The sequence below is a fragment of the Hemibagrus wyckioides genome, linkage group LG01 (genome assembly GCF_019097595.1).
Source record: "Hemibagrus wyckioides isolate EC202008001 linkage group LG01, SWU_Hwy_1.0, whole genome shotgun sequence".
Taxonomy (NCBI): Eukaryota; Metazoa; Chordata; class Actinopteri; order Siluriformes; family Bagridae; genus Hemibagrus; species Hemibagrus wyckioides.
Window position 1 is genome coordinate 34,968,297 of NC_080710.1, and position 23,264 is coordinate 34,991,560.

At 41.0% G+C, this 23,264-nt stretch overlaps 2 protein-coding genes across 6 annotated transcripts in view; both read right to left on the reverse strand.

Annotated features, from left to right (window-relative positions):
* Positions 1-2,310: 2,310 nt before the first annotated feature.
* On the reverse strand, positions 2,311-14,847 carry zgc:91999 (uncharacterized protein LOC445104 homolog). Of its 2 annotated transcripts, XM_058391287.1 has the most exons (10): positions 14,703-14,847; positions 14,085-14,147; positions 13,779-13,935; positions 9,290-9,525; positions 4,990-5,145; positions 4,732-4,907; positions 4,390-4,510; positions 4,218-4,288; positions 2,820-2,899; positions 2,311-2,727 (listed from the first exon to the last, which is right to left on the reverse strand). In XM_058391287.1, the coding sequence occupies exons 2-10, from the start codon at positions 14,127-14,129 to the stop codon at positions 2,615-2,617; spliced, it is 1,155 nt and encodes a 384-aa protein (XP_058247270.1). In that variant the 5' UTR covers positions 14,130-14,147; positions 14,703-14,847; the 3' UTR covers positions 2,311-2,614. The 2 variants fall into 2 exon arrangements, with proteins under 2 accessions (XP_058247270.1, XP_058247259.1); XM_058391276.1 differs by lacking the exon at positions 14,703-14,847 and having other exon boundaries at positions 14,085-14,245.
* A 3,208-nt stretch (positions 14,848-18,055) lies between these two features.
* Positions 18,056-23,264, reverse strand: part of LOC131354021 (SH3 and multiple ankyrin repeat domains protein 1) — a 59,336-nt gene continuing 54,127 nt past the window's right edge. For 2 of the 4 annotated variants that reach the window (XM_058391247.1, XM_058391239.1), the window contains 3 exons: positions 20,690-23,226; positions 19,328-20,569; positions 18,056-18,978 (listed from right to left, as the gene is read on the reverse strand). In XM_058391247.1, coding sequence (XP_058247230.1) covers positions 18,897-18,978; positions 19,328-20,569; positions 20,690-23,226 — 3,861 coding nt within the window. In that variant the 3' untranslated portion in view covers positions 18,056-18,896. The remainder of the gene's footprint in view (positions 18,979-19,327; positions 20,570-20,689; positions 23,227-23,264) is intronic. The other 2 variants (XM_058391264.1, XM_058391256.1) reach the window with 2 other exon arrangements.

Below are 23,264 nucleotides of genomic sequence, written 5' to 3' on the forward strand. Positions count from 1 at the left end.
GTATTTATGTTAGGAAATTTCCACAGAGAGCTCCACAGTACAGTTTGAGAAGCTGTTCACTCTACACCCACAGACTGGAAATTCCAAACTGCTGGTCTTTATGGAAATGTTGTGAGCAGAATACCGTTATTGAAAAATTTATATGCAATCTCATCTGTACACTCAGATGTCTGAACTGGTTTTCTGTGCACAAACCACTAGCTTCAGCTGAAACAGTGCTCATCACCATGAGAACACCATCTCCTCTGTCAAACACAGTGGTGGAAGAGTAGAGTAGAGTAGAGTTCAGTATTACCCTCACTCTCATACTTCAATCTGTGACTACCCCCCCTTTTTTAGTAGTCATATTTCTGCCATTATCTCTACATTTTTAATAATTCAGTAAAATTTTATTTGCCTAGTGCTTTAGACATTGTCTCAAGCAGTTTTATAGGAACATAAAAAATATAGAATAAAAATTAAACATTGAAATTTAATTAATATTTATCTTTAATGGGGACCCTGATGCAATGGTGGCAAGGAAAACCTCCCTCAGATGATCTAAGGAAGAAACCTTGAGAGGAACCAGGCTCAGAAGGGAACCTCATCCTGATCTGGGTGACACTAGACAGTGGGATTAGAAATCATTATAAACACAAGAGAGTGGGATTATAAATAATGTCCAAGGTCATTATAGATGTTACACTAATTCCTTCTTGCTGAAGCTTTGAAATCATTGATGGAGCACAAAACTCTATCAGAGAGAGAGAAAGAATATTAGGTATACCTGTGATCATGTGATGTTTAAAAACAATGTACATTATATGCCTTCTGGGACATAAAGCATCCAACCACTTCACAGTCAGTGACCTGAGTGACCATGTGAGAGTGATAATGAGACAGCATCCAAACATCCCAGTACACCAAACACTCTATAACCATGAACCTTCCAGATCTGCTCCTTTACCTAAGAATAAATATACATTGAAAGCTTGACTAAACAAATGTGTCTCAGTGTTTAAGTCCTGGACTCCTTTGTTAATTGAGGTACTACCGAATAATCTGCACCTTTTGATCAGAGTAGGCGTGGCAGACCATAAATAACCAAAAGATCACTCTACTGTACTGTGGCGTGAGACCATTTAGGGCTTTACAGGTAAGTAACAGGATTTTATAATCAATGCGAAATTTGACTGGGAGCCAATGTAGTGTGATCTTATTGTTCATATCTTCTGGTTCTAGTTAGGACTCTAGCTGCTGATGTTATGGACTAACTGGAGCTTGTTTATGCACCTACTGGAACATCCAGACAGTAAGACATTACAATAATCCAACCTTATTTGTGTCTGCATGTGGTCCTAGTACTAGCACTTTTGTCTGTCCGAGTTAAGCAGGAGGAAGTTAGTGACCATCCAATGTCTAATGTCCTTTACACATTCTTCTATCTTAATAAGCTGGTGTCTCTCATCTGATTTAGCTGAGACATATAGCTGTGTGTCATCTGCATAACAGTGGAAGCTAATACCATGTTTATGAATAATTACACCAAGGGGTAACATATATAGGGAGAAAAGCAGTGGGCCTAAGACAGAACCTTGTGGAACACTGAACATAACCTTGGTATGCATGGAGAAGTCACCATCTAGATCTACAAACTGATAACGGTCAGTCAAATAAGACCTGAGCCAGGAGAGGGCTGTTCCTTTAACACCAACAACATGTTCTAGTGTATCAAGTAGAACAGTGTGGTCAATGGTGTCAAAAACTGCACTAAGATCCAGTAGCACCAGTAAGGAGACACAACCCTGATCAGAGGTCAGTAACAGGTCATTGACCACTTTAACCAGTGCTGTCTCTGTGCTATGATGAGGCCTAAATCCTGACTGATACATTTCATAAATGTTATTTCTATGCAGGTCTGAACATAACTGCTGTGCTACAGCCTATTCTAGGATCTTGGAGATAAAGGGCAGGTTTGATATTGACCTGTAGATGGACAGCTGACAGGGGTCGAGGTCAGGGTTTTTAATCAGGGGTTTAATCAGTTCATTAATAATAAGTGCTTTAGAGCTTCAGATCAAAGGAGCTGCTGTGTGTTCACTGCGATCAGATTTTATGCTAATCAGGTTACTAAAACAAATTAAAAATGTATGCTTCCTCCTCCTCCTTATTATTATTATTATTATTATTATTATTATTATTATTATTATTATTAACGTTTTATTAAGAATTAAGCATTAAGATTGTGTGTGTGTGTGTGTGGAGGAAGAAGGGGTGGGGAGGGCTGTTAACTTTATTGATTTAACAGAAGAAAAGCACAGTAAGAAATAATAATTTCAGGGGAAATTTATTAAACATCTTGCCACTATTTCCCACTAACACACATTCAGCTGCTGTGTCCAACATTTTGTACAACAGGGGGCAGCAAGAATTTATAATCTGAGCCGTATAATATAAGAGCCCACTTGGAGATAATGATAAATCTCACAAATTTTTGTTTATTGTTCATTGTGTGTGTGTGTTTGTATGTGTATGTAATTGTGTGTGTGTGTGTGTGTTTACAGATGGTAATAAACTTCCATGGCTTGCTGAAGCATACTTATTATCAATTTTGACAGGAACTGTAGTGATGATGTCACTGCACTGGCAGAACATAATTGGCTGGATAATAGCCTTCCACTCCCCCTTCTTTAATTCCACGAGACCAGCCCTGTTCGTCTTCATCTTCCACCTTCAGAAACTCTTCCCCTTCACACACACACACACACACACACTATTGGTTTGCTCATGTGTACATGTGTAATAAGAAGAGGTGTGTCCTTGGTTAATTATGATGTTACCTGCTTTGAAGGAGAGCTCGTCCTCATCCTCCCCAACATAGGTATACAGAGCTCGAACACGCACTCCTCCAATCATCACACTGAGAGAGGGAAAGTGGGGTTCTTTAGAGTTTCTGCCATTGAGCTGTATTCAGAATTAAATTTTTTGCATGGTGAAGATTTAATAAGGCCAATCTGCCAAGCTGTCACAGCTTAAACCTCTCTGCTCCAGGAGTGATGCATCCTAACTGACCACAGCTTCCTAACACGCTGGAATGTGCGAGAGAATCTCCTCTCTAATACTGAAATACTGTTACATAACTTAGGTGTGATTCACAAGGTTTGTGTTACACTTGCGTTGGCAGAGTTTGTGTGTGTGTGTGTGTGTGTGTGTTATGGGCTCGAGTGAGGAGCAGTATTCACTCCAGCACACTGTCTGTCAGTTTACACTGTTACTGTAAAAACACTACGAAATTTATTTCAAGGACAATATTACATACATAAATGTGACACTACTAATTCATTAATATTATCATTAAAAGCCCTTTAATTAATATCTCAGACTATTCCTGCAGCAATATAGAGTGAACATAAAATGTCTATCCACCCCTGCAAATATTGGTTGTTTTGTGATCTAAAAACTGAAAACCACGATAAACATGTCAGATCTTTTTCAGACTTCACTGTGATAGAGCTCCAACAACAAAAAGAAAAAGAAAAAATGTACTTTCTTAAGTGCACACAGCCTTTAATGAAGCATGTTCCTGTGTTTAGAATTAACTAATCGCATCAAAAGTAATTATACACCGGTCAGCAAAAATGTTATCAGGGAAGCTGCCAACAGGCCCAGAGCAGCATTAAAGGAGCTGTTAACATATCTGGCAAGTATCAGTCACTCCCTGCATGGGACAACAGTCTCTCTTATTCCTCACATGTCTGGGCGATGGTGTAGAGCAGCTAGACAGAAGATTTTTCTCATGACAAAATGTGTGCAAGAGTATCTAAATCACCCCAAACCTTATGGCAAAATGTGCTTTGGACTGATGAGACCAAGGGTAGATCAGAGGTCCAGCACCTTGACCACTGAAGAATGAATCAAAATATTTTTTCTTTTTGGAAAATGTTTCTTTTGCATTTGACCTGAATTCTGTTGCTAGCTTGACCACATTAATATTGGAAAAAGATCTGACAATTTTTTCCACAAAAAAATCCACAAGTGTGTGAACTGTTTAAATTTACACCGTACTCGTGTCCTAATAGATTTACTTCAATATCTCCAACTTCTCATTCATATTTCATTGTATTAGTCTATTATTTCTAATACTTTTTAAGAGGAGTTAAAGGCCAAATCTGCGGAGTGATGCTGGTTTGGATAACCGATGTTTCTGATGATGATGATGATGATGATAATGATCTTACCCTTTTGCCTCCTCAATCTGTGGATATGGTTTCTTAATATGTTTCTGCTTCTTACTTGGAGGAACCCACTCCTACACACACACATACACACAAAACATTACAAGCCTTGTTGTCAAACTTCATTATGGACCAAATGTATTACACACACACACACACACACACAAACACACACCTGCAGTGTGGGCCAGCGTGTGTTCATTCCTGGGCCGTGGTTGTTTCTCCACCACTGCAAATCTTCCTGCTCATTGATTGACATGAGTGTGTGTAACAGGTCACTGTACACGGCCTGCACACTGAAACATACACAAAAACAGACGGTGTGTCCTAGCTTCATTATGAAGTGACTTTCATGATTTTGGAGGGTGATATATTAGAAGTTTTAGACAATTTCATTTCTTGTGGATTTAACAGCAGCTTTGTGCATTAGTGCAGCTACAAATTGTATGAAAGTGCTTATTCAAATATGTTCTATAAGTAATAAACACACACACATAGAGTCAGTGTTCTCAGATACTTGTGATTGTTGGTGATGTCCAGATGTGTGTGTATGGACAACAGTGTGTTTTTTAGGAAGCTGATTCTCTTTCTCTCCTGCTCCTGTGACTGGTCGAATACGGATTCCATTTCCTCCATGTAGCGTGGAGCGTAGCCAATCAGATCATCCAGAACCTTCACATAGTGTTCTCTTGCCTACACATGTATCATAACAATTATCATCATAAACTCCATCACCTTCACCATCATTCTTTTTGTGTGTTTGTGTGAGTCTCACCTGTTCTCTGTCCTGCTCCGCAGTCTTCTTGGCCTGCTGGAGTTTGTTGAGTGTGTGTTCATTTTGGTTGACATTGTTTCTGGCCTGACTTTCTTTATTCAACACATTCTGCTCCTTTTGACACGATTTATGATACGCCCGCTGTGCTTTCTCTAGCTACACACACACACACACACACACACACATTGCAGACTGTTAGGAACAGTAAAATACCATCTGTGCCATCTCCAATCCTTGCTACTGTCCCAAATAAAGTGTTAGCATTTTAATATCCCGTCCTAAATTGCATTTAGTATTTGATTACACATTCTAGTTTGGTCTGGTTTTTCATTTATAATTTTTGGGCCTTAAACAGTGTTTAAAAAATGTGGGTGTTTTATAACTGAAGATTATTTTATACTACAATAAATAAAATAGCTGATGTTTTGCTAACAGTGCACCATACAAGAGCAGGTGCAGGTTCAGAAACATTTCATATATATGATGAAAATGTGATCCAAGATGAGGCAGTGATCTCTTCACTCAAAAGCGCTTAGATCAAAAGGTGCAGGCTATTTGTTGGTACCTCAAGTACTAAAGCAGGGGGCGGAGCTTTTTCTTACAAATCCCCACAGTTATGGAACAGCTTTCCAATTAGTGTTCAGGACTAACAGTAGGAGCAGATCTGGAAGGTTCATGGTCACAGAGTGTTTGGTGAACTGGGATGTTTGGAAGCTGTCACCTTACCACTCTCGCAAGTCACTCAGGTCACTGACTGTGGAATGGCTGGACACTTTATGTCCCAGGAAGCCCTCATGTCTGCACAGGAAAAGTTACATGCCGCTAGCAGTTAGCAACGATGCATACAGATGGGGTAGTGTTTGTGGCAGGAGACTTTAATTCCACAACAATGTTAACATCCCAGCTAGAGAAAAGAATATATTGTGGACCAAGTTTACATAAAGTTCCAGATGCATACAAAGCCATCTCAAATCCACGTGTTCATCATGTCTCCATCCTCTGACCCCCAGACCAAAACCCAGTTAACATTCATAAAGCTGCTGGACCTGACAAGGTCTCAGGCCACACAATCAGCCACTCTCCAGCTATTGGGGGTGTTCACAAATATCTTCAACCTCTCATTACAGCTTGTCATGGTTCCCACTTGTCTCAAGTCCACCACTATCATTCTGCTGACCAAAAGATCCATGGAGGATTGCCTCAGGGACTACTGCCCAGTTGCCTTAATCCTCATCTTTATCAAATGCACTGAAAAACCCATTCTGCCACACATTACACCCATCATCCCCAAGGATCTAGACAGTCACCAGTTTTCTTAGATTTCCCTCAGTTTTCTGGAGATGTGATAGCTTAGTGGTTAAGGGGTGAGGTGGTGCTACTGATTAGAAGGTTGTGAATCCCAGGTCCACGAAGTTGCCAATATTGGGCCCCTGAGTGAGGCCCTTAACGCTCAGTTGTATAAAATGAAATTTCTTGTATGTTGTTCTGTATAAGGGTGTCTGCCAAATGCCTGTAAATTAAATGTAATGTTTTTACCAAGGGAACAGATCTACACATGACTCAGTCTCAATTGCACTTCAATTAGCTTTAACACATCTAGAGAAGCCAAACAGTTATGTTAAGATGTTATTCATTGATTTCAGTTCTGCTTTTAATATTATCCGTCCTCACAAACTCTAGATGCAGGTCTAGATGCAGCAACCTGCTCACAGATAACTCCTCTACCCTTGTTCTGAACACAGGCATACAACAGGACTGTGTGCTTAGCCCAGTACAGTATCCAGTAAATAAGTACATTTTTTTGTTTCTATGTTCTGTAAAGCTGCTTTGAGACAATGTTCATTGTTAAAAGTGCTATACAAATAAAAGAAAATTGAATTGAATTGAATACATCACAGGGAGCAAGAAAATGCTAGCAGATGCAATGAGCTGACAACCTTGTCCAAGGATGTGTGGTTAATGACAGAACCTTACAGAACCTTCATGTGATGGTTACAGAAGCAAATCATTTCAAGGAAGACATTGTCCAACAACACTTCTGCATCAGAGTTAAGTACCAGAGTGTTGAAGTGCCATTCCTGTGTCAAGAGCCAGATTGTCTCTCACTTTCTTAATCAGTTATACTTGAGAGTCAGATAAAGTGGCTAGTTCAGGATGCACACAACTTAGCACATTGGCAGCATTTATACTGATAGATAAACAGGATAAACAGCCAGAATATAATGTTTTGGCTCGAGTTCTTTCCCATGCCACTTGTGCCAAAAGAAATGTCCAAGATCCTGAAAACTCTCAAACAGTGAGAAAGGTTGAAGATGCTAGGTCAAGTTTTGTATCATGGGTACATGTGATCAGCCAACATGAAAGAAATGCTGGAAATATGTTTTCCCAGCCTAACTGACTGAACAAGTCTTGCAGGGAGTGCCCGACAAAGCTGGTCATAAAGACCAGGGCAGAACGTTTACTTGACCAGGAAAAGCTTCCTCTAGGTAGGCATGAAGTGAAATGTTAGAGAGCTCATATGTCAAGTGCTGTATGTGCTGTGTGGTGAGCAAGACACATGAGCCAGAGGCAAGAGCCCTGCTTGAGAGTGTTAAGACTCCCCTAGTCGGTGGAGCTAGTATGGTTTGACTTTTGGTCTGCTAAGGATGTGACTTGTGATCATTTCACCAAGATGGCACATGCCTTTGCATGCAGCAACTAACCAAACAGCCAAACAAGTAGATGAATGGTGGGAAAGTTCTGCATCTCTGGATTCATAGAGATGATCCACTCTCAACAGGGTGCAAAGTGTTAGAGTGAACTAATTTAAGAGCTGATGCCTATGAGGAATGGTCACACAGAGAAGATTAATTATCTGCTAACAGATATGTCAATGCTACTCACTAACCTTTAAAGCACTAAATGGTCTTGCGCCGCAGTACCTGAGCGATCTTTTAGTCTTTTATGATCCGCCACGCCTACTCCGATCAAAGGGTGCTGGTTACTTGGTAGTACCTCAAGTAGCAAAGGCTACAGCAGGGGGCGGAGCTTTCTCTTTCAAAGCCCCAAAGTTATGGAACAGCCTTCCAATTAGTGTTGGGGATTCAGACACAGTCTCAGTGTTTAAGTCTAGGCTGAAGACACATTTGTTTAGTCAAGCTTTTAATATATAGTTCTTAGGTAAAGGAGCAGATCTGGAAGGTTCATGGTCATAGAGTGTTTGGTGACTGGGATGTTTGGATGCTGTCATCTTTCCACCCTCGCAAGTCACTCAGGTTTGCTGACTGTGAAGTGGTTGGACGCTTTATGTCCCAGGAAGCCTTCATGTCTGTGACCTTCTGGCTCTCCCTTTTAGTTATACTGTCATAGCTAGTCTTGCCGGAGTCCCTGCCTGCACTTTATACATAATCTTACATTGTCTTTAAACATCACATGATCAGAAACTTAATATCTTTCTCTTTCTCTCTCTGTCTTTCTCTGTCGAGCTATACACCCCACTCCTGAGCTCCCAGTGTTTGCCAGTGACTCCCTGGTCGGAGTCTCGTCGCTTGATGGTGCCCACTGATGCTGTGGATGGATCTGTGTGGACCAGGAGACAGCCATGGACAGAGACACTTGGGGACTTTCATACAGTCACAGATCTTCCATTTCATCTGTCAGCCCGTGACAACAAGACGACAAGAATTAGTGTCTATAATGACCTTAGAAACTACACTGACCTAATAGTTCCTCATGGGTCATTGATTTCTGTTGTAGAAAGGACATTAATCAGTTACAGTTACATTATTTACTGTTTAGTGTCACCCACATGAGGATGGGGTCCCTTCTGAACCTGGTTCCTCTCAAGATTTCTTCCTTTCCATCCCAGGGAGTTTTTCCTTGCCACCGTCGCCACAGGCTTCTCATTAGGAATAAAATAGTTTAATTATTAAATTTAATGATTTACTCTTATTTCTAGTTATTTAGTTATTTTTATTTATTTATTTTATTTTATTTTTATTTATTTTTCCCCTCCCCTTTCTCTGTTTTTCTTATTTTGTAAAGATGCTTTGAGACAATGTTCATTCTAAAAGGCGCTATACAAAATAAAATTGAATTGAATTGAATACTCCTAGCACATGAACTGTGTTAGACACAGAATTTTAACATTTCTCTGTCTTTGTGGACATTTGATTCCACAGACCTGAAATCCCATTTTCATGTGAAGATGCCAAAACAGAGAGAGATATATATGTTTTTTTCATATAATATATATATGTGTGTGGGGGGACAGGGTCAGTGTATCAAATATCAAACTTTTGTGTTTGAATCCCATTTTCACCTTCTTGAGTTTTTTGATCCAGGGCTTCTGAGCACGTGCAAACTCTCGCTTCAGGTTATGTGACTCACGAAAGCCACAAAACATCTTCCTCTTAAATGCTTCCTTCTGCCAGGAACGAATGTGCTGCCCATCCTCCGAAATAAGGGAGTGAGAGATAGATGTGTGCAGAACAGACAGACGCTCAGCAGAGGAGAAAAAACACTGCCATGCCCTCAAGAGGGACCCGTACATCGGCCCTAAAAAGAACAGAGATGAACCGATCATTACAGGTTAAAATTTTACGTTTTTAGAAAGTAGATATATATACCAAGACAAACGGTGTATTGACATGATTCTGTATCCTTTTCCATCTGTAATGTGATATAGCAACCAACAGAATTCAAATGAAAATAAAAACATTAAAAAAATTAAATAAAATAATAGCCTGGATGCACACCCCTTAACTAAGACTTTAATAAAGCTTCTTTTTGTTGTAATACAGCACTCATCTCCTGTACACAGTTGTCACGTCAAGTCAAGAAGCTTTATTGTCATTTCAAACACATATAGCTGACGCAGTACATAGTGAACTGAGACAAGGTTTCTCCAGGACCTTGGTGCTACATAAAACAACATAACGACATATAGCTACAGAAAAAAAACAACAACACACAGAGCTAAGGACAGAAAGCAGTTGTCCTAGCTACATAAAGTGCAGCGTGTGCAACCTGGTACACTTCAGATCATTCCTAAACATTGTTTTTTTTTTCTTTTGAAGCCATTCTTGTTTTGAACCTTTTTTTAAATCTATAGATGTCTACAAAAGTGTTTGTTAGTAGTTAGTAGTGATATTATTTAGGTTATCAATAACCTCGAATATCATGCCACCATGCTACATTGCAGGTATGGCATTCTTTGGGTAATAAATCATATTAGTTTTGTTTTGTATTTCTAAATATATTTTGTAACATGATTTGGCAAAATGTGAGTTTTTTTTATCATTAGAAAGAGTTAGAGTTAGACATGTGAAGAATACAAGAGATTGTTGTCACATGCATGGGGCAGTACATGAAAAATTTTTGTGTTTGGCATTTTTTGTTTTATAATACTAGCGTCCTGTTCTTGGTAACCTCACTCTGGTGTGTCAGTCCTCCCCTTGTTGATGGTGACCTTCACAGTATTCCATGGCACATGTACCCCCTCTTTCGTACCCCCTCCTTATCGACTCATTTGGACAGTGAGATGATGTGATTTCAGACAGTAAGTGTGGGAGTAATTTTATGTTTTCAGAGTCACTATTACTATACACTAATTACTCAGACTGTACAACTTTTATAACATGTATTGTGATGTTTGGTGGATGTAGTGGTGGACACAGTACATGATTGCTTAGAGATGAGTACACACTCACACCAACTCCACCTAGAGATGTCTGCCATAGTTCATCTGATGTGGGTAGCAGGAACTGTCTGTTCTGAAAAGCCTGAAAGGTGGTACAATCACCATCTCTGGATCATGTCATGTTTATTTTTTATTTTGTTGATCCATTTGCCAAAAACCATATGCGTATGTCATGGAAAAAAACAAAAAAAACAAAAAAAAAAAACATATTTACTGTGCTGACATTTAGCCCATGCTCACTCACACACATGTTGCATGGATGATGAACTGGACTCCGGGATCTTCTGTGCAAGACAGCAGATGAATTTGATTTTCTCTCAGACTTAGCTCTTTTTCTTCTTATTTTGCTGCTAGTTATACTAGTTATAGAAGTGATCATAATCAACAAATTATCACAGACAATATCAACCATATATGAAAACATTGTAGTTTACTTTAGTTGTAATATAGTCTAAGCACCCAGACTGATTTTTGTTTCTTTTTTAAAGCCAGTGAAGACCACTTTACTCCCACACCAGCACTGAAAGCCCACTGAGCCGCAACACTTCAAAATCAACACAGGATTCCTGACGTGTATCTCATGTCTGTCACCTTTAGACTCCTTCAGACTCCTTCAGACACCTTCTGGCTCTCTCTTTGGTTATGATGTAATAGCTAGTCTTGCCAGAGTCCATTAAATTTGTATCCTGAATTTATATATTTCTATGAAGCTGCTTCCTGATAATGTCCATTGTTTAAAGAAATAAAACTGAACTGAATATTTTCTGCCAGTGAGCTAATGCAGCTCCGTGTACTGCCTGTGTGGACATGTTTGATGTCCAGCGTCTTTGTTTATCTTCAGTTAGTGATCTAAAGGCAATCATCCACTTCACATAGAAAAGCAGGTTGTTACTTACAGCTGGAACTTTATTTATTTATTTATTTATTTATTTATTTATTTATTTATTTATTTATTTATTTATTTATTTATATTCCTTCATAGTTTTATGTTTAGATGCCCTTGTTGCTGTTGCAAAATAAATTTTGTTGTATTGTATACAATGACAATAAAGTACTTCCCTTACCTCTCCTTACCTTTCCTTACGCTTCTTTACCTTACCTCACCTAACCCCACCTTACCTCACCTTACATTACCTTACCTCACCTTTTTTTTAATTAACAACAAAAGACAGTACATTGGAGACAAACAAAACAACAAATACAAGAACAAATGTCAAGAATACAGAACTTAAGTTACCCATGTACAGTGTGGTACAGTGTGTGTGTTTGTTTGCATAAGTGCACCGGGGTAATGGGTGGAGGGGTTGTTTTTGGAAAAGAGAAAGAAGGGAGCAAAGAGGGAAGACACAGAAGGAAAAAAATAATAATAATAAAAGGAGAGAAAGAGGGAGAAAAAATACAGGAAGAAAGAAGAAAAGGAAAGAGAAAAAAATGCTTTTAAGAAAATAAAAAAAGGACGTAAATATATAACTCAAAAATAGGCTGCCCTCACCATATTGTAATAATAAAGTTGGGGAGGGGGTGGACGTTTATTCAAGGGGGTTCCAAGGTGGTCCAGCTAGGTATGGTCTACCTTATTTTTTTTTCCTTCGGTTGAGCCTGACCAACATTCTCCCTCTCTGAGTCGCTCTCAACCCATACAGGTGAGGACTGGACCATCGCTTGTTCTCCTCCTAAACAGCTCCCCAACCCTAAGGACCCCTACCTCACCTCACCTTAACTTACCTTACCTTACCTCACCTTACCTCACCTTACCTTACCTTACCTTACCTCACCTCTCCTTACCTTACCTCTCCTTACCTCACCTTACCTCACCTCTCCTTACCTTACCTCACCTCTCCTTACCTTACCTCACCTCACCTCTCCTTACCTTACCTCACCTTACCTCACCTCTCCTTACCTTACCTCTCCTTACCTCACCTTACCTCACCTCTCCTTACCTCACCTCTCCTTACCTCACCTCTCCTTACCTCACCTCTCCTTACCTCACCTCTCCTTACCTCACCTCTCCTTACCTTACCTCTCCTTACCTCACCTCTCCTTACCTTACCTCACCTCTCCTTACCTTACCTCACCTTACCTTACCTCACCTTACCTCACCTCTCCTTACCTCACCTCTCCTCACCTTACCTCTCCTTACCTCACCTCTCCTTACCTTACCTGACCTCTCCTTACCTCACCTCTCCTTACCTCACCTCTCCTTACCTTACCTCACCTCTCCTTACCTTACCTCACCTCTCCTTACCTTACCTCACCTTACCTTACCTCACCTTACCTCACCTCTCCTTACCTCACCTCTCCTCACCTTACCTCACCTTACCTCACCTCTCCTTACCTTACCTCACCTCTCCTTACCTTACCTCACCTCTCCTTACCTTACCTCTCCTTACTTCACCTCTCCTTACCTCTCCGCACCTTACCTCACCTCTCCTTACCTTACCTCTCCTTACCTCACCTCTCCTTACCTTACCTCTCCTTACCTTACCTCTCCTTACCTCACCTCTCCTTACCTTACCTCTCCTTACCTTACCTCTCCTTACCTCACCTCACCTTACCTCACCTCACCTTACCTTACCTTACCTTACCTCACCTCTCCTTACCTCACCTCTCCTTACCTCACCTCACCTTACCTTACCTCACCTTACCTCACCTCACCTCACCTCACCTCTCCTTATCTTACCTCACCTCACCTCACCTTACCTCACCTCTCCTTATCTTACCTTACCTCACCTCTCCTTATCTTACCTCACCTCACCTCACCTTACCTCACCTCTCCTTATCTTACCTTACCTCACCTCTCCTTACCTTACCTGTCAGTATACTGTATGTTGTGGAATGTTGGCAATAAAAGCTATTTCCTGTTCTTACTTACATTATAGCAGCTATCAACTTTAGAGTGTTGACCGTATAAATCCCTGTGAAGCTACTATAGAAATGATAACTTGATCAAGTGCATCGATATGAAACTGTGATTTTCAGCTGCACCACTGTTATAGCTGCTGTTACAGAAAATTAATCAACACCTGACCACACACAATCCAGAACTCAAGAGCACCAAGGTGTGATAAAAAAAACCTATAGTGTGTGTATTGTGTGAGTTTGTACTTACTGGAGTCGGTTATTTTTTTCCACTTGTTGCTCCACTCAGTGAGTTGTTGAGCGTAGTGTTTCTCTACTTGAGCCCGGTCTTTAAAACAGTCCACCATGACATCACACACATGGAATGAGTCCTGAGTCCTGTGCACTGTAGGGGCGTAGTTACCCGGCTGAAACACACACACACGTTTTACCAAACAAGCAATTTATTATGTTTATTTGTCATGTATAATATAAGTACCATATATTGTATATACAGTATATATTATCAGTGCTGATTACAAAGAGAGAGATAGAAACTAAAACACAAATTTCTCACCATCCAGAAGCTGAGTTTGTTGGTTTTGTCCTGTACTTCTGCCATGGTTACAGCTTCACACACCTGAAGTAAGTGTGTGAGAGTTAAAGGACGATGGACAGGGTGTGTGGGAGTGAAAGTGTGTGTATGAGAGTGTGTGAGTGTGTGTGGGTTTATGTGTGTTAGCTGGAATCTGGCAGCAGGAATAGAATCCCCTCCCAAACATTCCTCTATCCAGCAGAGGCATCCCAAAATAAACAGCATGCAAAAGGTCAACACACACACACACACACACACACACATACATCTGCCATACAGTAGTGTCTGAGACATAACCATATACATACAGTAATTGAATATTTATGCTCTCTCTCTCTCTCTCTCTCTCCCACACACACACACACACACACACACACACACACAAAGTCAGCTCACTTTAGTTCCTTTAAAACATAACACTCATACCATTGTTAATCTTTCACATGTGGGACATGGACACACACACAAAACAAATTTATCCACATTAATTATATTGCACATTATTATGCTACTACCATATTGTTCTACAATGAAAACAATTGAGCTTGTGATCAAAAGATAAATATGAGATGAGAGATCAAGGAACTATGAATATGGTACCTTTGATGGCAGACCTTTCAATTTTCAGGTGAATTTCCAAGTGAAAGTTTGGTTTCCAAGTGATGTGAACTCCAGCCAGAAGGAGAGCAGAAGGGTTGAGGAACACTGGGATCTCAGGGGTAGCATGTGTAGCTTCACAGACTAAAATGGAAAGCCTGAAGGTGACACAGACATGAGGGCTTTCTGGGATATCCAAATATCCCAGTACACTGGAACACTATGTGCCCATGGACCTTCTAGATCTGCTTCATTAACTAAGAAACATTACTCATAAAAGGAATAAAATAAAAATGTGTTTTCACCAGGGACTTCAACACTAAGACTGTGTCTGAGTCACAAACACTAACTGGAAGGCTGATTTTGTGACAGTGCCACTTACTGGTCACACCTTCAATAACACACCAAAAAATGCTACTGTCTGAGTGCCATTTCTGCTACTCATTCTCTAAATATATGATTCATCTGAAAACCATATATTATGATATTACTTTTTATGTATTTATTACACGGAAAAGCCATAATTTTAAAAGCATCAGAATAATATTGTGTAGGTATTCCTTGTGTCTCCAAACCAGGCATACAATGTTCAGCTCATATATGGTTAAAACTGTGCTTAAGTCTGTTTGTGTGTGATGTGATGGACCAGAAGCATCTGCCAGAAGGGCAGGAGGTCAAACACATGATGTTCATGGTGGGCTGTGCCAGTATAATGTTTACTCTGCTGCGACAGTGAGCAGGGAGCATATGACAATTTTTATTCCAGCCCACCAGAGGGAGCTCTCGCCAGAATATTGCCTAACTCCAGGTTTTTTAGATATTGGCAGATGACTCAAAGTATTGTTCGATTTTTCTGCAATTCTGAGTTGTGTTTGTCTGTTTTTCTAATTGACTTTGTGTATGACCTTTTTCTGTTCTTTTGGATTATGTGCAATTTTGGATTGTGTATTTTCGGACTTTTGCTACGCTGCTTGACTTCCTGGTGTGCTTGCTGTTTTGGATTTTCCGCTTTAGATTTTTTTTTATAATAAATTTGCCCCAAATGAATCCTACAAATACCATGTCTGGTGCTTCCTTACAGTTGTTTTTCCTGATAGTTCTTTCCCTGACGAGGAAGAGTCATTGCTCTGCCTTCTTGACCTATACTGTAGAGTTTGCGGTCCATAAGAAGTCCTCTGCATTATGTATACCCTAGAACCTGAAAGAAGGGACCTTCTCCACACAGTCTTCATTAATTCTTCCAGAAGTCTATGATGATCTTCTTTGTCTTTCTGGAGATCCTTGTAAAGACCACAGAGAGCTGGTCTGCACATTCCTTCAACACTGCTCCTGTCACACCATCAAGGCCCAGCAGCTTTTCTTGGATTCACTGCTTTGAGCGTGTGCCTCACATCATGCTCCCACACCATAGGGATGTGATTGTTGTTTCTGGTATGGTCTCTGGAGAGTGACAGAAATGCTGAGATGGTCTTTGTTGTTGTCTCGTCGTAACTAGGAAAGAAACAATTAAGCTCCTCCTCAAGTAAGGTTGTAAACAATCATTTCATTGCTGATCTTGTAATTTGCGATGTGTTGAATACCCTGCCACACCCATCCTGAGTCCCTGTTGATGAAATGGACCTTGATCTTCCTCTTGAAGACCACTTTAGCCTCTTTGGTGGTTCTTATTAAGTTGTCTCCAGCAGTACTGCAGGGCTCTGTTGCCAGACTTAAAGGTGGTGTTTTGGGCCTCTGGCTTTTTGTCATTCACGGCTTCTGGTTGGGGTACGTTTTAAATTGTTTGTCTACAATGACATTGTCAACACAGTTATGTAACAAAGGTTGTTGTGTAATCCTCCAGAACTTCATCTACAAAAATGTCCCAATTAGTCCTACAGCTATGAACTTTCTTTCGGAGGAGGGTGTATGCTGGAATTAAGAGTACGGAATGGTGGTATGACTGGCCTAGATGCGGTAGTGGTATTGTTCTAAACCCGTTCCTAAAGTTTAAGTAGGCTTTGTCCTGTATATTTTTCTTTGGAACAACTGCTTCTAAATCTACTTGGTTAAAATGCTATGACCAACAGCTATAATATGGGCTACAAAAATATAACACTGAGCAAATGACCTAATGCTATGCTAGCATATGCTAGCGTTGGCATCTGGTGAAATATAAACAGCTGTAAATATGATGACAGTGAACTCACATGGAAGTTAGAAGGACCTGCATTTAACTGTCATGTACTTCAAATCAGTAGAACAGTTTGTATCTGTGATCTTAGTGCATCAGTTGTTATATCCATAAATTCACACACACCCTCCTTTTCTCTGACCAGAGTCTTGGTTTCTATCCCAATGAAATGCTGTGTGGCCTTCTAGTTCTCTGGAATGAGTGAATGTAGCCACATCTCTGTTATTAACTGTAATTTGCAGTGATTTTTAGTTTCATTTTGGTGTTCATACACAGATGTAACACTGATAAGGAAAATGCTAGACACGCAGCTCCACATGCAGCAGGTTGTGATAATCTGTGTGTTCGTACACCTTTCTACCAGAGACAGCATTCACTTTTTCAGCAGTTTGTGCAATAGTAGCTCTTCTGTAAGATCAGACAGACAGGCTAGCCTTCACTCCTCACACACACACTTGGGTGCCCATGACCGTCACTAGTTCACTGATTGTCCTTCCTCAGACCATTTTTGGTAAGTATTACAGATTTGGAGATGCTCTGACCCAGTTGTCTAGCCATCACAACCTTGTCAAAGTCACTCAGATCCTTACTCTTGCCCTGCACATCAACACCTGCTTCCAAAACATCAACTTTGAGAACTGACTGTTCACTTGCTGCTTAATATATTCTACTCCCTCACAGGTGCCATTAATACATGATAATCAGTGTTATTCACTACACCTGCCGCTGATTTTAATGGTTCATTACTGTAAGTAATATGTGAAAAACATGTGAATGTCCATTTCACCATATTATGCACCAAAACTGTACACATGATTTCAAGTAAGCGTGTAACATTATGTGAACAATATAATGTAATATGTAAAAATTGACATGTAAAAATAAAAATGAATTGCATAATAAAACCACATGAAAAAAATTATAATCACATGATGCTGATGTCCAAATAAATCAGGTGAAGAATAAAAAATACATAACAAAAAATCCACATAGGAAACTTTTAAGTCATGTTATTATTCATGATGTTAGTCATGTGGTTATGTGAAGGTGCTTTGATTGAAGTAATGACCCTCTGTAACAGTAGTGACCAGTTCCTATTCTGTGGCTGTTTCAGGTTTCAAGAATTCCTGGTTTGGATCTGGAATTTGGTGTGTGGACGCTGATACTGGACCAAAAGAGCACAGACATATGGAGTATAATTCTCATTTATTCAATCTTAATCATTATTTTCTGATCATTACCATCATAAACATTATCCTTACATAGCAACAGAAATACCTGATAAATCTATAGAGCTCTGCATAAATATTTCTCATAAGTGCTTAATAATTCCATAGATTTTTACTGTTTCCTAAAAGATGTATTTTTTTAAAATAACATTAAATAATCTTATCATCTTTGCACTAACCTCCCACACACTTAAATCTGTACATGTTGTACAGAGAACAGATGAAGAGAACTTATACCCAAAAGGAACATGTATGGGGTTCTGTGATCTGGAAGACCAGTTATCCTTACAGTGTGAAAATTCTTTATGTACTTAACTGTTAAATGCTTATTCTTATTACCATTTTATTATAATCATTATTGTGTGAGTGTAAATAAGTTTTGTAAAACTAGCATCATCATCATCATCATCATTATCATCAGAACACAAGTAATGATGAACATGACATGAACGTTACCTGTATACAGGTTTACAACAATAACAATCATTTCATTGTATTTCTACAAACTTTACATCACCATAGCATGAAATACTGCCATCACCGTGAGTAAACTGAATTAAACCATTTTACTAACCAAGAAGCAGACTTGCATTTTTATCCTCCATCAAGGCTGAGGGTGCTTTCAGATGTTGAGTCTCTCAGGTGGATCAGTTTAAACACTGAAGCAGCTTAGCACAGATTTAAAGACATTTTATATTAAATGGTTGTTTGCTGTTTTTGTATGTCAGTTTCTAACCCAGTATCTGCAGAGTTAAGTGAGATGATTGAGAGCCCTGTTTTCTCTATAATGTAAACCCTTCAGTTCTGAGTTCCTTCTTCTCGCAGTCGTTCATTCGGCCCCTCTGAGGAAACAGTGGAGACAGAAAATGGAGATGACAATCTGAAAGGAAGAGTGAGAAGAATTTGGTTGTCCATCTTCACACTGTTTACTCTAAATGCCATAGAGATGTTTAACCAGGTAATTTTTATTGTAGGAAGAAGCTGTAGATGACCAGCTGAAAAATGTCCAGATTGCTGTCTTTTTACATTTATTAGTTCAACACAGTATAGTAGGCTCGTGTAACATAGCATCACCTGTAAAGTTCAGTCTTTAGGCTATCCAGTGAAGGCTGTGTACATGTTCAAGAAGCAGCATAATAATAACATGACACAAGTTTATCTAAATTCATTTATCATCTTTATCCACTTAATCAAAATATAATTTTATATTATTCATTCTTTTTCCTCACCTCTCAGTAAGTCTCTTCAGCGCTCTCTCAATGTTCATACGATGTCCGACGCGGCTAACTCCGAGATCAAGGAAGTCCTCCTTTGTCAGTGATGGCAGGTGTGAACCATCAATCTCATTGTCTAGGAAGCGCTCTCGATGCTCCGCCAGGTTTAGGTAGGTCAGCCAATCAGCGACATCATATTTGGTCCAATATGGCAGGGGCTTGGATGCAAAAGGCCGATTGGGTGGAGGAAGGGTGAGAGGTGGTAGATAGCTCACACTGGAAGGGGAAGAGCCACCTGATAGGAAGTGTGTAGGGGAGAGAGAGTGCGATGCTAGCAAAGGGTTTGAAGTAGGTGCTGGAGAGGAAGGGAGCATTAGTGGGGGAGTTGGAGGAAAGAAATGTTCAGCCAAAGGATGGACAGATGATGGCGGAGTGAGGGGGGCCTGTAGATCAAATGGAGATCCATAAAGGGAAGCAGAAGGAAAGAGAGGAAGAGAGGAAGGACGTGGTGGCCCAGGTTGTGGTCGTTCTGAACAGGAAATAAGAGGACTTGGAGCACGGCGCCGCTGGATATGAGCCTCAGAACGCCTTGAATCTGAAGCAGAAAACAAATCCAGACCTTTAGTACGATATTTAGCACGATGCTTTGGCGAAGTTGGGTATGGGGCGTAGGACACAGAGGAAGGAGAAAGAGGGGCATGTGAAAGGGATATAGGAGAGATGGGTGGGTGGCTGTATGATGGAGGGGACAATGGAGGATGCGCAAGTGACAGAGGAGAAAGAGGGGCATGGGGCAGACAGGGAGGAGAAAGAGGACAGTGTGAGAAAGACAGAGGAGAGGGGGATGGGGTCCAGTTAGAATAAGGAGGAGCCTGAGGGGTCAAGGTAGGGGTTAATGCAGGGGTCAAAGGTGAAGAAGGTGCAGGATTCGTGGTGAGGCTAGGCGTTATGGGGTTAGGTACAATATTTGTGGTTAAGCTGTTAGAGGAGAGTGTTGCTGTTAATGGAGTGGGAGTTAAAGGATTAGGAGGCAATGTAATGGCTAAGGGATTAGGAGAAATAGTCTGGGCTAAGGGATTAGGGGTGATAGTTTGGGCTAAGGGGTTAGAGGTAATAGTTGGGGCTAAAGGCTTAGAGTTAATAGGAGATAAGGGGACAGGAGCCATAGAAGGGGACAGAGATCTCTGAAGTGGTTGTGAGGAGGAAAGAAGTTGTGCATGGCCTGCAGGAATTAATGAAGACAGGTCTTCTGAAAACCTATAGAAAAGAAAAACCAGATAATCTCAGATAACCTTTAGATGGATGCAAATCCAAGACTAGCTCCATTTATGATTTAGCTGACTACTTCAACACACTCTGTAGTGGAAGATCTCTGACCTTTGCATCTGTTGTGACCCTTGACCTTGCCATCCCCCGAGCTGCTGCAGCTTGTTGCTGAGTTCACTGATAATACTGGCCTTTACACTTGAAAGAGGAGAGTTCAGACGTCTGTCCATAAAAGATGGTCCTTTCACTTCTCCTTTTCCCTGGATTTTTTCATCTGGCTGGTAAAATCCTGGGGCAGCACTTGTCTGTCGCCGTAATGATGGCACTGTTCGTCCTACATCCATATTAGTATGTAATTTAGCAGCATTATGTAGGTGTGGTTTCGCATGTGTTGGTGGAGGAGGTTTGCTTTTGTGTTTGTGAGTTTTTGCATGTGTGTCATTGTGCATTTGAAATTGTTGGTTTATGTTAGACAGACAAGAATCCAGGGACACTCTTCTGCCTTCCTTTATTCCACCACTTTCTGTGCTCACTCGTCGTTCTTGTTGCCTCCTTTCTCCACTAACACTTTCTGTGTGATGGTCGCTGCTGCTGTGACTGTCTGGTTCCTCAATTCCAGAATCCACCACTGCTTCAGGCCAATCAAAACCCTTTGATTCTGACTGGATCCGTTCACCACCAACAATCAGTTGACTTGCTGAAGGAGTTGTCATGGTGACAGTTACTACAGCAGCAGTCGCTGTTGTTGCAGCAGCAGTTGTCATGGTGGCATAGGTAAGAGTAGGACTAACATGGTCTTGTGGTGGGTAGAAAAGTGGGAGGGGCCTGTGTAATGATGCAGGGTCTGAGGAAGTGGATGGGGCAGAAGAAGTGGAAGTAATAGGAAAGATTTGGGGAGATGGAAGTGAGGGAGAAAGAGCAGATTGGGTTAAATTAGCCACCTCACTATCGTATGATGTCAAACTGGATGCAGCAGAATCAGCAGCTTGAGGGGAAGTGGGAGGGGGCTGGGGGTGAATTTGTGGCATTTGTGGAGGTTGTGGTGGATTGGCAGGAGGTATTTTGGGACAAAGCTGGGGTGGTGGAAGTAGAGGAGAAGGGGGAAAGAGAAATGGATGAACAATGGCAGAGGGATGAAAGGTTGAGGGATGAATTTCAGGTAGAGAATGAGAAGTTTCTGTTGGTCCTGTTGGATCTAGAGGGGTATTCTGGAGCTGCTGATCATGTTGCGGGAAACTTTGACCACCATGTTGTTGTTCTTGTTGATGATGTTGCTGTTGAAGATGGTTGTACATTGTTACTCCTTGTACTGTTCTACTGTTCTCCACACCATTAGCAAATTGTAAGGGTGGTGGAAGTGGTTCTGCAAACACAAATTCATCAGCTATGTCCACTGAGGGAGCGGGAGGAGGCAAAACCATTACCCCGCCTCCAATTTCATTCTCTGGATCTTCCTCCTTATTTTCATCCCTTCCTCTCTCTGTGTCTGACTTCCTGTTGGTTTCTAGGGCAGGATTAGTATAGTGAGTAGCGTTAGCATTCACTTGGGTATCCATGCGTAATAAAGGGGGTCTATGCTGAGATGGCTGTTGAGACATTTTTCCATGCCCATCCTTCTCATGGTGAAAAGTATGATATTGATTTGTTCTTTCGGTAGTGAACTGCACCTTCTGAACATCTCTTCCTTCCCTTTCCACACTCATTATCCCACTGCCAGACAATCGCAACATCCGGGGACTCTGCGGTCGACTCAAAGGAGAATGACTTGTTGATGTAGGGCTGCTTCCACTAAGGTAAATGTTAGCCTGTGCTTGGTGAATGTAGGAAGAAGACTGTTGCTGTGAATTGTGGGTAGCTGAATGAGGGATCGGGAAAGCAGCAGCAGTGGAAAACTGGCGCCCAAAATGCCTCTCCTCCTTTCGGGATCGACGATCATCTTTAAGAGCTCGCTCTCGAGCAGCTAATGCCAGGCTTAGTGGACTTGATGGATCCAGAACTTTCCCAGTTAGTGGGTGAATAAAGGTAGTGTTGTGCTGAGAGGCATATTGTGGAAGTCCAAAGGCAGGTGGCATGCTAGCAGCATCACTTGTGAACAAGCCCTCATCAATTGATTTGGAGGGGCGGAGCCTGGGAGCAGGCTCATTCTGAGGCAACTGGGCAGAGTCAGGCTCAACTAGCACATCCTCTTCAGAGGAGTAGAAGAAGGAAGTGCTTTTGCGGCGGGAATCACGGAAACGTTCTCTTTCACGTTGAGCTGTTCCACTTACATCTGGAGGGAAGGGTGTAGGTGGAATTGGAGGGAGGGCTGTGGGTGGCTCTGGGATTAATACTGTGCTGTGATGTTCTGCCTCTTCATCCTCAAGCTGTGGAGATGGCTCTGCCTCCACACTGCTGTTCTGGCTGCTATGTCCTGAGCTGCTTGTGGATGGTGCCTTGATGATTATAGTTGGAATTGGAATTGAGTTTTTTTCTGATCTTCCTACTCCTTCCTCCACCTTACGTTGCTTTAGCAATGGCCCCTTACCACCTCGGCGGCCAGTTGTTTTGGCAATTGCCACAGGCATGTCACCTGTAGGTGCAGCACTGCTAGAACCACGCCTTAAACCACTCATTTTAGCTCCTCCCCTCCTACTATGGTCAGCATCCACCTTTAAAAAATATATATTATAATATATAAGAAAGAATA